General features: G+C 43.7%; 1 protein-coding gene across 3 annotated transcripts in view; it reads left to right on the top strand.

Moving 5' to 3' along the window:
• Positions 1-254: 254 nt before the first annotated feature.
• Positions 255-13,616, top strand: part of psme4a (proteasome activator subunit 4a) — a 34,140-nt gene continuing 20,778 nt past the window's right edge. Inside the window, exons 1-14 of one of the 3 annotated variants that reach the window (XM_062519255.1) lie at positions 255-722; positions 2,937-3,077; positions 3,344-3,460; positions 4,303-4,359; positions 5,898-5,942; positions 8,273-8,422; positions 8,724-8,787; positions 8,919-8,993; positions 9,379-9,501; positions 9,677-9,769; positions 11,473-11,738; positions 12,316-12,502; positions 13,128-13,217; positions 13,329-13,393. In XM_062519255.1, coding sequence (XP_062375239.1) covers positions 526-722; positions 2,937-3,077; positions 3,344-3,460; positions 4,303-4,359; positions 5,898-5,942; positions 8,273-8,422; positions 8,724-8,787; positions 8,919-8,993; positions 9,379-9,501; positions 9,677-9,769; positions 11,473-11,738; positions 12,316-12,502; positions 13,128-13,217; positions 13,329-13,393 — 1,670 coding nt within the window. In that variant the 5' untranslated portion in view covers positions 255-525. Of the gene's footprint in view, positions 723-2,936; positions 3,078-3,343; positions 3,461-4,302; positions 4,572-5,897; positions 5,943-8,272; positions 8,423-8,723; positions 8,788-8,918; positions 8,994-9,378; positions 9,502-9,676; positions 9,770-11,472; positions 11,739-12,315; positions 12,503-13,127; positions 13,218-13,328; positions 13,394-13,616 lie in introns of those variants that run through there. The other 2 variants (XM_062519256.1, XM_062519257.1) reach the window with 2 other exon arrangements.

Below are 13,616 nucleotides of genomic sequence, written 5' to 3'. Positions count from 1 at the left end.
ATATGATGATGATGATTATTAATTGGGCCCTTTATACAAATAAAAATACATTAAATAGGCCTACTGTATTTAATCGTACTTTGCTATGTGACATTATTTGTTTACAAATGTAACAAACACCATAGCTGTGAAAAACAATCTCTGGCACCGGACTTTTATTCTGACGCTTCTCTCTTTTGGCGCAGCTAATCTGACGTACTATGTGCATGTGTACCAGCTCAGCCTCTGAGTGAAAGATACCAAACAGTGTTGGAGGTCAGGAGAAAGACAGTCGATACAGATACACGCTTCGGGAAAAGTCCTTCTCAGGATTATTTTGCTTTAAACGTGTTAGCATATAATTATATTGGGACATGCTATATGTTCTTAGGCAAGAAAGGGAAAACAGAATGACATAGCGAGAAGATCGTATTTTTACTGGCTGATTTTGGCCCTCATTAACCTGTCGCACAAATTCGAGTGTGGCTTGGGAGTTATCGCTCGCTATCTGATCAACAATATTATTTCGTTTGGGGCAACTGTAATATGAAAAAAGAGGTGTCTGACACATTAGGTTTTGTCCCTCAAAAAGACATTGTTTACAACAAACTTCTGCCTTATGCGGACAAATTAGATGGAGAGTCAAACGAGATCCTCGCTAGAATCAAGGAGAACTTGGGACGGGCTGTATATCTTAGGGAATTATGGCCAGGAGTATTGTTTTGGACAAGGAAACTTTCTACGTGAGTATTGTCTTAAGCTTGAATTTTGCCTAGGGTGTTACTTTTGCCTATACGTGCTTCGTTATTTGGGTTAGCTAACAGTTCGCTACGTTGGCTATTGGTTGTGTCATGTCGGATGGCGACAAAGTGCAGATTGTGTGTTTAGTGGGATAAATCAGGCCAATTGTATAAATACTGCGCCCTGGTTAAAATAAGCAAGTCTAATTCCACGAGTGCTTAAGCTTACTCTATGGGTAAGCAAGCACTGCTATTTTTGTACGCTATCAGGGTTCACTTCCTGAACGATGGCTGGCTAGGCTAGCTGGATTGCATTCACTGTATTGGTCGTCATGTTGACGATTCTTCTGCTTACTCGAGAATTTGGTTAACAGAAAAGACAGTTTTTGTTCTCAGGTGTAATGTCATAATAAATACATTATGTGTCTAGTTCAGAGGTGTTATGACAGGATGTGACATCCTTTCCATTGACACTGTTGTTAATGTCCTAGACCTAGAGGAAGTCGACGTAGCTTAAAAGGTCAATTGTTGTAGCCTAAATCTAGCTTGCCAGGCTACAATTGTTGTTGTCCCTTGTCAAAATTGAAGGGGGTGTAGCCTACTAGCAATGTTTGTAACCAGCTGATGTTGAATCTGGTTCTTATATATGCCCAACTGCGATGTCCTCTGGTAATGTTAAACGGCGTGTAGGACCACTCTATGTGGTTAGCTGCTATGATTATTGGTTGTGGTCGATGCTTTGCCATTTAGCTAGCTGCTAGAAGTAATGAGCTGTGTCACTGCCACGGATACACAAGGATGATGTTTGTCATCCTATCCGTCTAAGAAGTCAGTTGGTCTTTGGACCAAATATACCTAACACTGTTTTTAAAGGGCATAGCAAGCACCTATAATAGCCCAGGGTTGCACATGGTCCATATGTACCTGCTTTCTAGAAAACTGTTTTCTGGAAGTAAACAACCATCTACATGTGGTCCTTCCACAAAACATCTTGGGCAAGACTGTCTATAAACAACAGTAATAGATAGGGTATGACACCATCATTGACCAGCTTCAGTTATGACTGATATCTGAGCCTGCAGTGGATGTCTGATGAGCCTGATGTCATATAGTTTGGAACTGGAGTTCATCAGAATATGTTGATGTGAAAGGGACACCAAAAACAAGTAAAGACCATGCTAGTCAGTGCCTCGGTGGTGTCACAACTCTACTCATGTGCCAGTGCATGGTTGCTATGTTGACCATGACTCGACACTTTGTGAGTGCATTATGACTTGCCCTTACTCAGGGGACCCGACTAATGCCTGGCTGACATAAATGAGTCATCAGAGGCTTAAAGATGACAATTCTGAACATGAAGATTGGCCTAGTTTCTGGGTCCAGGACGTAGCCTATATCGGCAGTGTCAGTTTTGTGTTGTTAATGAGTGACACTGTTCTGCTCAGTTCTCAGGGTTTTCCTGAGGGTCAGTGCATTTGTCTCCTTTTGCGGGACCTGTAACAATGCAAGGAAAACACCTCATCTGTAACTCAAGTGGAAATTATCCATTACAATACTGTACTGTGTTGTCCTTGCATACTCATTTTAACACACGCAATCGACATTTTCTATAACCTCTTGATCAGTTTCAGGACTGAAGCTCATAAACACTACCCTGATGATCAGACACAGTAATTGTTGCCTGTTCACCGATTGCAAAATGTCATCAAATGTGTTTTGAACATCCGTTGAACAACTTTTTATGAAAGTAAAATGCATATCTCATATGCATGCAGCGCACATGATCCTAAGAGGTGTATAATCAAGCTGTAGCAAGTGCTTTGTGAGCAGGGCTTATTTCTATGTTGATATTGAGTTACACTAGTATTTCAAACAGTGTAGCACTGCAATTTAGAGGGATACTCTGGGAGTACAGACATCCACCAAGGCCAATATCTCGCAAATTGAAGAAACAGAAAAAATAACCTGGGTCTTTCCCCTGATGTGGACCCACTCCAAAAGTTAATAGTATCTTCCTAGGCACACGTTCTCTCCAGCTCTCCAGCGACTTCCATAATAATCGTCCGGTTAGTTATTATATAATCCTGCAGACAGACAGACAGACAGACAAATGAACTGAATGGAAGTGCCCATGGTCCACGGAGGAAGTCATAATACTTGCATTGCTAGCCTGTCACGTCCCACCTCACATACAAGGCTGCTTGTGCCCTCTTGCAGATACCTGCGGCTGTATGGCAGGAAGTTCAGCAAAGAGGACCATGTGCTGTTCATCAAGCTGCTGTACGAGCTGGTCACCATTCCCAGGCTGGAGATCAGCATGATGCAGGGTTTCGCCCGCCTCCTCATCAACTTGCTCAAGTAAGTGAAGCATCTCTTTTCCCTCATGGCCTTCCCTCTGCCTTCCCTTTAGCCTAAAGGTTTGTTTCCAGACCCCATGCAAAACCTCAGTTTGGTTTGTGTCCAGTGTAACTACATAGTTAGTAACTAGTAAGTATTCTAGGAGATTTATGTAAAAAGTGAATGTTTTGTTTAAATCACAGCCTATTCATAGCACCGATTGCAGACATGACACTGTTTTGCTAGGGAGTGATCACACTTTTTTCTTTCTTTCCCTTCCACACCAGGAAGAAAGACCTGCTCTCAAGAGACGATTTGGAGTTGCCATGGAGACCTTTATACGATCTTCATGAGAGGATTCTTTATTCCAAAACGGAACACCTGGGCCTTAACTGGTTCCCCAGGTATGCGGACGAAATAAAATGGTCGATACGGATAGCCGTCTCCAAAGAAAAGCATATATCTATAACTTATAATATACTCTATAATAGAGGGTAACATTAATAATAAACAACAAAGAAAGTCTGTCCCTCAGGCCCTCTCACCTTTATCTGTTCTGTAAGACACCAAACTGATTTGGGCTTTGCAGAAAGTAGGTCAGTGGAGTGTGTTTGATGTTGTTTTGTGAAGATAGATCTTGAGAAGCAAGTCATTTGTCATGTTCCAAGCACTTCCCTCTGTACAGTAGTTTGATCAGTGCTGCCACATCCCCCTTCCCCTTTTTCCATGGCATTGGCATTGAAAACCCGTCATGGGTTTGGTGCCGTAGTTGCTATAGCGATCATTAGCCTGCTGCTCTGTTGACAGAATTACACTGGTAGCCATTCGTCATACATAGATGACGGTGGAAACCCGCTCTCTCCCTCTCCCTGCTGTGTAGAGTCAGTGTCTTTCATTATGACACTTTGGAAACATTGTGTCACAACAAAGCGAGGGACATCAGCTCACATGGTGGGATACAAGCCGTTAAAAGTTCCATGGCCCCTTTTGTTTGTTTGTTTGTTTGTTTGTTTACCAACCAGAGCAACTCAGAGAAAAACGGGAAAAAAAGCAAAGTGTTGGAGTGAAATTGCAAATCAAGATGAGGGTTGTAATGATATTTAGGCCATGCTGTCGTTTTTTTATTAATGTCCCCACAGTCAACAATCCAGTTTGATGAAAATATATTCTGTCAAGCTGAGCTGATGTTCTGAGTATGCTTTTGTTTTTCTGCTCTCCTCCCCCCTCTCTCTCCTCTCACATGTAGTTCTCTGCGGCCACGTTCTACCTCTAAACATATAATGGTTAAGCTTGCTCAGAGGTGGTAAGGATGAGACGTCTTCTGTGCTACAGTTCATCGTCTCTCTCTGAGGCGATTGTTTGTCTGTCTTATTTTTATTTTATTTTCCCCCCTTTCTCACTGCATGTGCCAATGGAATCAGCTCGTAATACTTGATACCCTACCCTCCACCACTACTACACACAACAACAACAACAACAACAACAACAACAACAACAGCAACAACAACAAAAACAGTAATTTCATAGATGCAGAGCAATGTCACTGCCTGTCCAGCTTTGATTTGAAATATCACGCTGCCACTAACAGCTCTGGCCATTAGCATCAGGCTGGCCTTTTAGTAAGGCCCCAGTCACCCCACCCCCTAAACACGCACACACGTACACATACACACACACACACAAACACACACTCTTTCATCACTAAAAGTGGAACAGTGTTGGAAGAGTGTGTCGTCATTTGGAACGCAAATGTTCATGTCTTTCTCATGTACTTCTTTTACTTGGTGAGTGCTATCTATCTACCATTGTTTCATACCAGAGGTCACCCAGGGTTCCACACACACACACACACACACTAACCTGCCCGCAACAGTGTGCAGTTCCTGTGCACGGCCCCAGTGTGTGTCCAGGCCACTCTCAGTGTTGCTTCCCATGGTATTTTTGCTGAGGTATTGATGTCATATGATTGCCCCCCACTACTGACTTGTATAATACACTTTAAGATGAAAGATGTAAGCAGATGTTAAAGGGACACTTCACCGATTAGCATTAAGCTTTGTATCTTTAGAAAACCAGTCATGTTTTTGAATGGTCCTGCATCATTCCCTCAGTTTGCCTTGAGATGGGAGAAATACGGATTTCAATGAAACCCATGAATAGGACTTCCTGCTTTCAATGATGTAAAATGATGATTTTTACATAATTGAAAGCAGGAAGTCCAACATTGAAATCCTTATTTCTCCCATCTCAAGGCAAACTGAGGGAATGATGCACGACCATTCAAAAACATGACTGGTTTTCGAAAGATACAAAGCTTAATGCTAATCGGTGAAGTGTCCCTTTAAGCAGATGAAGCCACACTTGCAGGTGAATCAATTCTAACAACCACTTCTGGAGATAGAGGAGATATAGCAGATCACTGCTTTGAATATTTCAGAGAAACCTTGACCATTGCACACTGGCCAATGACCACATTGCCTGGGATCACATCGGCTAGAGGACAGCTTGATTCACTTAAACATCACCTGTCCCTGTATTTTAATACCACTCACTTTTCTCACTTTATGGTCTCGGGTTTCCCACAGCACAGGATCTGGCTGTGCATGTGTCCTAACGGCATCTGTGTGTCTGTGTGTGTGTATGTGTGTGTGTGTGTGTGTGTCTCTCTGTGTGTGTGCGTGTGGTTGTATGTGTGTGTATAATTTTAGTTCTCATCATGGGATTGTTATGTTACGTCATTGCCAATATTTGGAACAGTTGCTGTTTTTTCCCCCTGTTTTTGCTTGCTCTGGATTGTCTTCAAATACGGTCTTTCTTTGTGTGTTTTTTTCTTTACTTTAGTTCTGTGGACGGATTACTGAAAGTCCTAGTGAAGACCTGCAGGCCGTAAGTACTACTTCTTGGCCTGATGATAATTCTGCGATCCTGTTAAGATATTGCTTCAAAAGCACAGAATCATAGTGTTTCTTTTGTGTCATCTTTCTCATAGATGGGGTTGTATGTTTATGCAGCTCAAAGCATCTATGGACCCTTTGTCCTTTAGAGTTAATAACAACATAATTCTAGAATTATCCTGTCTGTCCGTGAGTACCATAGACTGTGCGTGTGGTTCTATACCATTGTGCAGTGGTGCATATATGCAGTGGCATTCATATATTCTTTGGCTCTGTTTGGGTGCATGCACAGGCTTCCAGCTATATTTATCTTTTCCACTGTTGGTCTAGGGATCCAGACCCCGTTTTCCTCTCCAGGAGAATTAACTGGAAGCTGTTGTAGAAACACTGTAACTGCCAGACAGAATTGTTTTGAGCGCACGATGGCTTTCCTCCACTTGGTTTATCGCCTCTTAAATATACACTCCACTGCTCCAGGGAGCTGTTTGGCTCAGTCCAAATGAGTTTATGCCTTTTGTAAGGCAACCAAAAAAAAAAAAAAGCTATTGAGATGGTGAATTTTACATCTAGTGTTGGCTGCATTAGGAGATTGGAGTTTTATTTGAAGCTTCATGGACTGTTGTAATAGGTAAGATATAGTTTGATTGAGTTATTTAAAACAGCCATAGCTCCGGTGTCCTGAAATGCCACCGCTAAGCCTACATATCTAGGTCAAAATGAGTGTGTAAGCCATTATGCTGCCATTACAGTTACTACATGCGACCTACTGTATCATATAATACAGAAACTGAAACAAAGCACTGAAAATTGTACACACAGTTACTGCTAGTTGTGCTTAAGCATCATAATGATTTAGGAATTGTGTTGTGGTGCTGCTATTTATAGATGTCTATTTGTGCTCGTAGATGCAAATCAACCTCCCACAGGTTCAGCCAGTGTTAAAAGGGAAGACACATGTATTTGTCTGTTATGACACAGTCAGAGGCACTGGATGCCATTTAGGGAAGACACTTGAATAGCTCTCAGTTTCTCCTAAGGCTGGTAATCCTATTAAACTGCCGTCTAATTCGGGCGAGTGTGTGAGTTTCCTGTTAACCCCGAAGCAGTAGAGCTTTGAGGTCAGTGGTGCTCTGTGGAGCAGCCGGTAGGAAGTCCCCAGCGTCCAGATCTAATGAAAACAAGGGTGTGCTACTTGCACTGTAATTAATACTCTGTGTTAAATCCACATTATCTTTGCATCAATGCATTTTTCACATCCACAATTCATACATAGAGACATACAGATACTGTATGTATGGTTTCATAGTTTGACCAGGCTTATCTAAGAGAATGGCGATGGCTGAGTTGATTGTTTTGCTCAATAATGTAATTGGTTAATTAAATCACCAATTTGGCTGCTCTGTCGGGTAAACAAATAGTGTGGTTGATGAAGGGAAACAGTAGTAAATGGTTGAGTCTGTGGGCATCTGCAGGTGCTACAAGCTGACGTGGAGCTTATGTGGAATAAGGACTTCTTTAAGCCCTTTACAAAACCATTTAAACCCCTCACCTACTGCAGCATCCGCATGGGAGAAGATTCTCACCATCAACACATAACGATTTAGCTAAATTGCTCAGCCACATTTAGCTAAGCACAAATGAAATTTCTCCCCTGTTTTTGTTTGAGACAGAGGTGATGTACTTCCCTGCCCTCTTCCCTGTACACAGTGGTTGGATAGATTAAAGTTAATATGTGACTCTTCAAAGCGAAATCAGTCGCTTTGCGCGCAACGTTATTTTGAGATAATCCACAATAAACAAACCTTCGGTTAAAATGTTGAATTTCACGCTTTCGCATAATTCGACAGTATACAGTCTACAGTTACATATCGTGAAATAATTTCACGGAAAAACATACGTCTTGACTGTTAAACCCGGCGAAGATTCAACACATTTGCAGTCATTCCCGTTGGCCATGCTGCTTAAAAAGGTGATTTCTCCTCTTCTGGCATATTGTGACAGGAGAACCATGTCAACTTTGGATGCGGTTATTTTAGCGATAGTTTGTGTAATACCCTCGATATACATATCGTTGGAAAGCTTAGTTTATGACGTGAGCACAAAAACTTAATTTAGGACATTTCACCGAAACGACCGGTTTCGCTTTGCAGGGTCACATACTGTATGAGAAACCCATGAAGTCAGAATGAGATGAATATCATATCATTCTCTCTCTCTCTCTCTCTCTCTCTATCACTCTTGCTCTCTTTCTCTCACTCTCTCTCTCTCTTCTCTCTCTCTCTCTCACTCTCTCTCTCTCTCTCTCACTCTCTCCCATTGCAGGTACTTCCCTGAGTCGGCGACCCAGGAGATGCTTGATGAGTGGCGTCCGCTGCTGTGCCCGTTTGACGTCACCATGCAGCGCGCCATCAGCTACTTCGAGCTCTTCCTGCCCACCACATTGCCCCCTGAGCTCCACCAGAAAGGCTTCAAGTACTTAACCCCCTCCCAACGCGCGCGCACACACACACACACACACACACACACACACACATACACACACAATCTCCACGTCTTTCTCCTAGGTCAATAGCAACCCATTCATTAAAGTCCCCCCTTAATAAATCCACTCACGCTCAACAGGGACCCCCTACCTCTCGCACACCATCACTCGAGGGCTCTCCAGCTGGCCTGGAGTTTCCTAAAATAAACCTGCCTCGACGATTGCATTGAGGAGAGGACGCCGGTGACTGTGTTTATGACTCTTGTTTTCTCACCGTTTTTTTTTCTGCAGGCTGTGGTTCGATGAGCTCATGGGTCTGTGGGTGTCTGTGCAAAACCTCCCCAGTTGGGAAGTGGTGGGTTTGACACATTTCTCCAAATAACTACATAGGAGACTTCTATCAGATCATATGCCTTTTTCAATTGAGACACATTGAGTGTTTTTTTTAAGCATTGTTTTGTTTTTGTGTTTTTTTTCTGTTATTAGAGTCTTGTCAACCTTTTTGCTCGACTAGCCACTGACAACATAGGATACATCGACTGGGATCCTTATATACCTAAGGTGAAGTTGTTTTTTATTCACGTGGCCTCTTTCTCTCTCTCTCTCTCTCTCTCTCTCTTTCTCGCTTTCTCTCCCTCCCTTCCCCTCCCTGTTTATTTTCCCTCTGTGAGCAGGCCGAGTGTTGCCAGTGTCGCAATATGCATTGATATTTGAACACTCCAAAGGGAAGTTTGTCAACAGTGTTCTCCAGTAACACACTGGCATGCTGACACATGCTCGTGCCGTTCTGTTTTCACTAATCATTTGACTTGTTAGTGTTTCCAATTAACTCCATTCCGATTATTGGTTTGCTTGGGATGTATTCGCCATCCCCAGATTGGTAATAGATGCAAATATGGCATAATTTACACAATTTATTCACCTCAACTGTTTCTCCTAATCACAGATCTTCACCAGGATCCTGCGAAGCATGAATCTCCCTGTGGGCAGTAGTCAGATGCTGGTGTCCAGATATGTGACTAATGCTTATGACATCAGTCATGTGGTCATCTGGATCGCAGCTCTTCTGGTCAGCACTGTTTGTAACAAGTTGTCCATGAAACATTTTAAAGAAAAGGATAATAATCCCCATGCTTAATGTCATGATATGCATTATAATTAGTGTTAGTACAGTATATTTGTATATTAGTGTCTTGTGATGTCAGACTGGTGACAGTGTTTGTCTGGGTCTATGTATCTGACAGGGAGGGCCCAGCAAACAGGCCCAGACTCAGCTGACAGGCCTCTTCAACAGCATCAGCTCCTTCCTTCACCCCTCCAACCATGGTCGCTGGCTGGTGAGTCACCTCTCCATTTAGCTCAGACACACACACACACACACACACATACACACACACACACACACACACACACACACACACACACACACACACACACATACCACCAACACCTTTACCATCGGGGGGTCGGAATGCATGGAGAGCAGTCTGACCTTACAGTTGTCACATACACTCTCGCTGGGAGACGTTTAAATAAGTCAGGGCAACTGGGTCAAACGGTCGCGAGTGAAAGTTTTGAAGTCCTCTGATAGTCTAAACAGCCACGGTCTCTTAGTCTGGCAGGCCTACGTTTAAGAGTTGGGAGAGAATTAGTGAAATTCCCAATCAGTGAATTATCTCTTTAGGGTATCAGCCAATAGACCTAAGGGGGAATGAATGATTGAATGGAATAATGCATGACTGTAGGACTGGACTTGATGGTTCCTCTTGTCCTCTGTGGTCCCATGCTTTTCTGTCGCCTCTGTCCTGAAACTGTCTGTCTCTTGCTGGAGCGTTGAAAGATGTGGTATGCGGTGTGTGGTTACATTCGGTGTCTGTGTCTCAGAAATATCCCCCATGCCACACGTGATGGATCCATGCCCCATTGCCAAAGGTTGCTCTTGTTTTTCAGTGGCACATGCCTATCATTTTCCAGAGACTTCCATTCATGAAAGGCTGGCTGGCACCATCGCCTGTAGTCAGGCAGAGGTTGAACTTTGGTTGATTTTGGTGGTGATTATCTGATTGTTTCACAAGTACAATCCTTCTTAGTCAGATTTTGGCAGACTTGGTGAAGAGGATGAGGTTATATAGAATGTGTTTGACTTGATGGACATTGATTTAATTGAAGGCTAATTTTAATCAGGGCTAATTTCACTAGTGAGGGTATCGTGCTAAACAGCCCTTGTCAGTGCCTCCATTACCCAATCATTGTCCTATTAATACGACATTGCCCTTTACAGAGTGTCCTGCCGGCAGTAAAGCATACCTTATCTGTCGACGTGCCAACCTGGTAAATAGAACACTGTTAAATGACTCCATTGTGTGGCTGGCACAGTACGGCACTGTAAGTCACACTTCCTGGCTGTCAGTTTAACTACAAGTTAGAACCAGCTGGGACTGGTAGGCATTGTAAACAGCTCCCTCTGAATCGGAGGATGGAAGATTTTGGGTACCACAAGTCGAAGCCTGAATATCTTAAAAGTTTGTTGTATTACTGTATACAGTTAGCCGTCCCTTTTTCCTTTGGGCTCTTAGCTTATAGACCCATGGAATGTGTGACTACCACTGTTTACATATTATAGTGTACTGGCTTCAGTGTGACACTGTGCTGATATATAAATATTTATGTAAATATAAATCTTGCTGTAGGCATTTTTTTACTACATGCTGCATAGCCTAGATGGCTGATGGACATCTTTACCGTCAAAATATATTCCAAAAGTAGTTTGTCAGAAACTACACCTCAAAAACTGCAACTTATAATGTAGCCATATAAGATTATTAGTTTAATTGAATTCAACATGAATGAAAGGTATCACTCTACAGACAGTGGGTTACTGTTGATGGGCTATTTTCACTGCTTTTAAATAGTCACCTTAGAGGAAAATATTTAAAAAGGTCTTAATGCAACTCCTACAGTCTGTGACGCTGCTCTGTGTGTGTGTGTGTGTGTGTGTGTGTGTGTGTGTGTGTGTGTGTGTGTGTCTGTCCTCCACCAGATGAAGTTGATGAAGCTGCTGCAGCGGTTGCCGGCGTGTGTGGTCCGGCGTCTCCACCGCGAGCGCCACCGAAGCCCGACGTGGCTGCCGCCTGTGCCCGAGAGCCACCGGCTCAGCGAGCAGGACATCGACGACTTCGTGGAGAGCATGAAGCAGCCCGTGCTGCTGGCCATGTTCAGCAAGACGGGCAGTCTGGACGCCGCCCAGGCCCTGCAGAACCTCGCTCTCATGAGGCCCGAACTCGTCATCCCGCCTGTGCTAGAAAAGTGAGTTTAGAGTGGGTCTGTGTGTGTGTGTGTGTGTGTGTGTGTGTGTGTGTGTGTGTGTGTGTGTGTGTGTGTGTGTGTGTGTGTGTGTGTGTGTATGGTTGTGTGTGTGTGAGAGAGAAAGTCAGTAAGTGTATGCATGAGTCTGTGTAGATTCATACCGAAGCCAAGTCAGGTTTTCTGTGTGTGTATTAGTGGGTGTATCTTCCTGTTGATGAGTCAGTGGATGAGTGTGTGTGTGTATATCTATTTTCAGGGCTGTTTTGCACTCCACTGGGAGATTTTGTCCACTCTTGCACAGTAACAGTTCTTGCTGTAGCTGAACTGGCAAAGCATATTAAGGCCCCCTGGAGTTTCTGAACCTCTGAGACAATCATGATTAATTAGCTCTGAAATTAATTACTTTACATGGACAAATATTAAGGAGTACTTTTTGGAAACCTCAGTCGTGTGGGTACAGGGAAATGCACGGCTTTATAAGCATAGAGGAATTTCCATGGGTCTGCGGAATAGGAACTTCTAAGTTTTAATACACGAAAAGTAAAAAGGCCCCCAATTCCTCCCCTGCCCTTCGCAGGACGTACCCGGCCATGGAGACGTTGATCGAGCCGCATCAGCTGACCGCCACCCTCAGCTGCATGATCGGCGTGGCGCGCAGCCTGGTGTCCGGCGGCGGCCGCTTCCCTGAGGGGCCCACGCACATGCTGCCCCTGCTGATGAGAGCCCTACCGGGCGTGGACCCCAACGACTTCAGCAAGTGCATGGTGGGTAATCGCCACTGCCTGTGACTCGCTACTAGACTGTATAACTTACGCTATATGCAGACACTGGCCAGATTCATGCCCAAGAATAAAAAAACTGCTGAATGTGGTGGCTTCATACTATGAAAGGACAGGAAAGGGCGAGTGCTGCGTTGGGTCAAAAAGCTTTTGCCCTGATAAAGCATTTTGTGTAGACTTACGTGTAGACGTGTAGACATATCCCTTAGAATTAAGAACTTTTTTTTTTTAAGTATATTTTTTCGGCCGTTTTGCCTTTATTAGTATAGGACAGTGAAGAGGTAGACAGGAAACAAGTGGGAGAGAGAGATGGGGCGGGATCGGGACATGACCGCAGGTCGGATTCGAACCTGGGTCCCCGTGGGCACTCGGACCCGTAAATGGTACGGACGCTGTGGCCTGCTGCGCCACGGCGCCTCCCAGAATTAAGTACTTTTATCTTATACTTGATCAGTGTGCCTCGAATTCCTTAAGACTGCTTCATACATAGTCTACATAGGCCTACAGGACAGTCACATTTTGCCTTAGCCTACGCTTCGTACTGTATCTTGATTTGACCACGATGTCAGATTCTGTAGAGTTGTTAAGGTTGCTTTTCCTCTGTCTGCAGATAACATTCCAATTCATAGCCACATTTGCTACGCTTGTGCCTTTGGTGGACTGCTCCTCTGCTGTACATGACCGAGATGACCTTACACAGGTGAAACAGCCTTACCTTAAATAAATGTTGCTGATCCTATGGTTCTTTACCCTCTGTGTCTGTCATGGGGTCTAACTATGTCCTCTCCCCCTTGCCTTGTCTCTTGGGTAGGTGGAGCGGGAGATGTGCTCAGCATCTGCTGAGTTTGAAGACTTCGTCCTACAGTTCATGGACAGGTACAGACAAGCTGAATTAACCATTTATTCCATAGTAATGCATACGCGTCACTTCCCATCTAATGGTCAGCCAATGTTTATACATTGCCTTTGCTAAATTTCTTCAGCTATGAGGTTAATACAGGAGGGCAGTTAATATGGTATTAACATGGTTTTGTTTTTTAACTTTCATAAAACACTGTCCTGCGGTTTATACACAAGGCGGATAATAGACGTGAAATTA

Source organism: Sardina pilchardus, chromosome 18 (assembly GCF_963854185.1).
Source record: "Sardina pilchardus chromosome 18, fSarPil1.1, whole genome shotgun sequence".
NCBI lineage: Eukaryota > Metazoa > Chordata > Actinopteri > Clupeiformes > Clupeidae > Sardina > Sardina pilchardus.
This window is presented reverse-complemented; position numbering and strand designations above follow the sequence as displayed.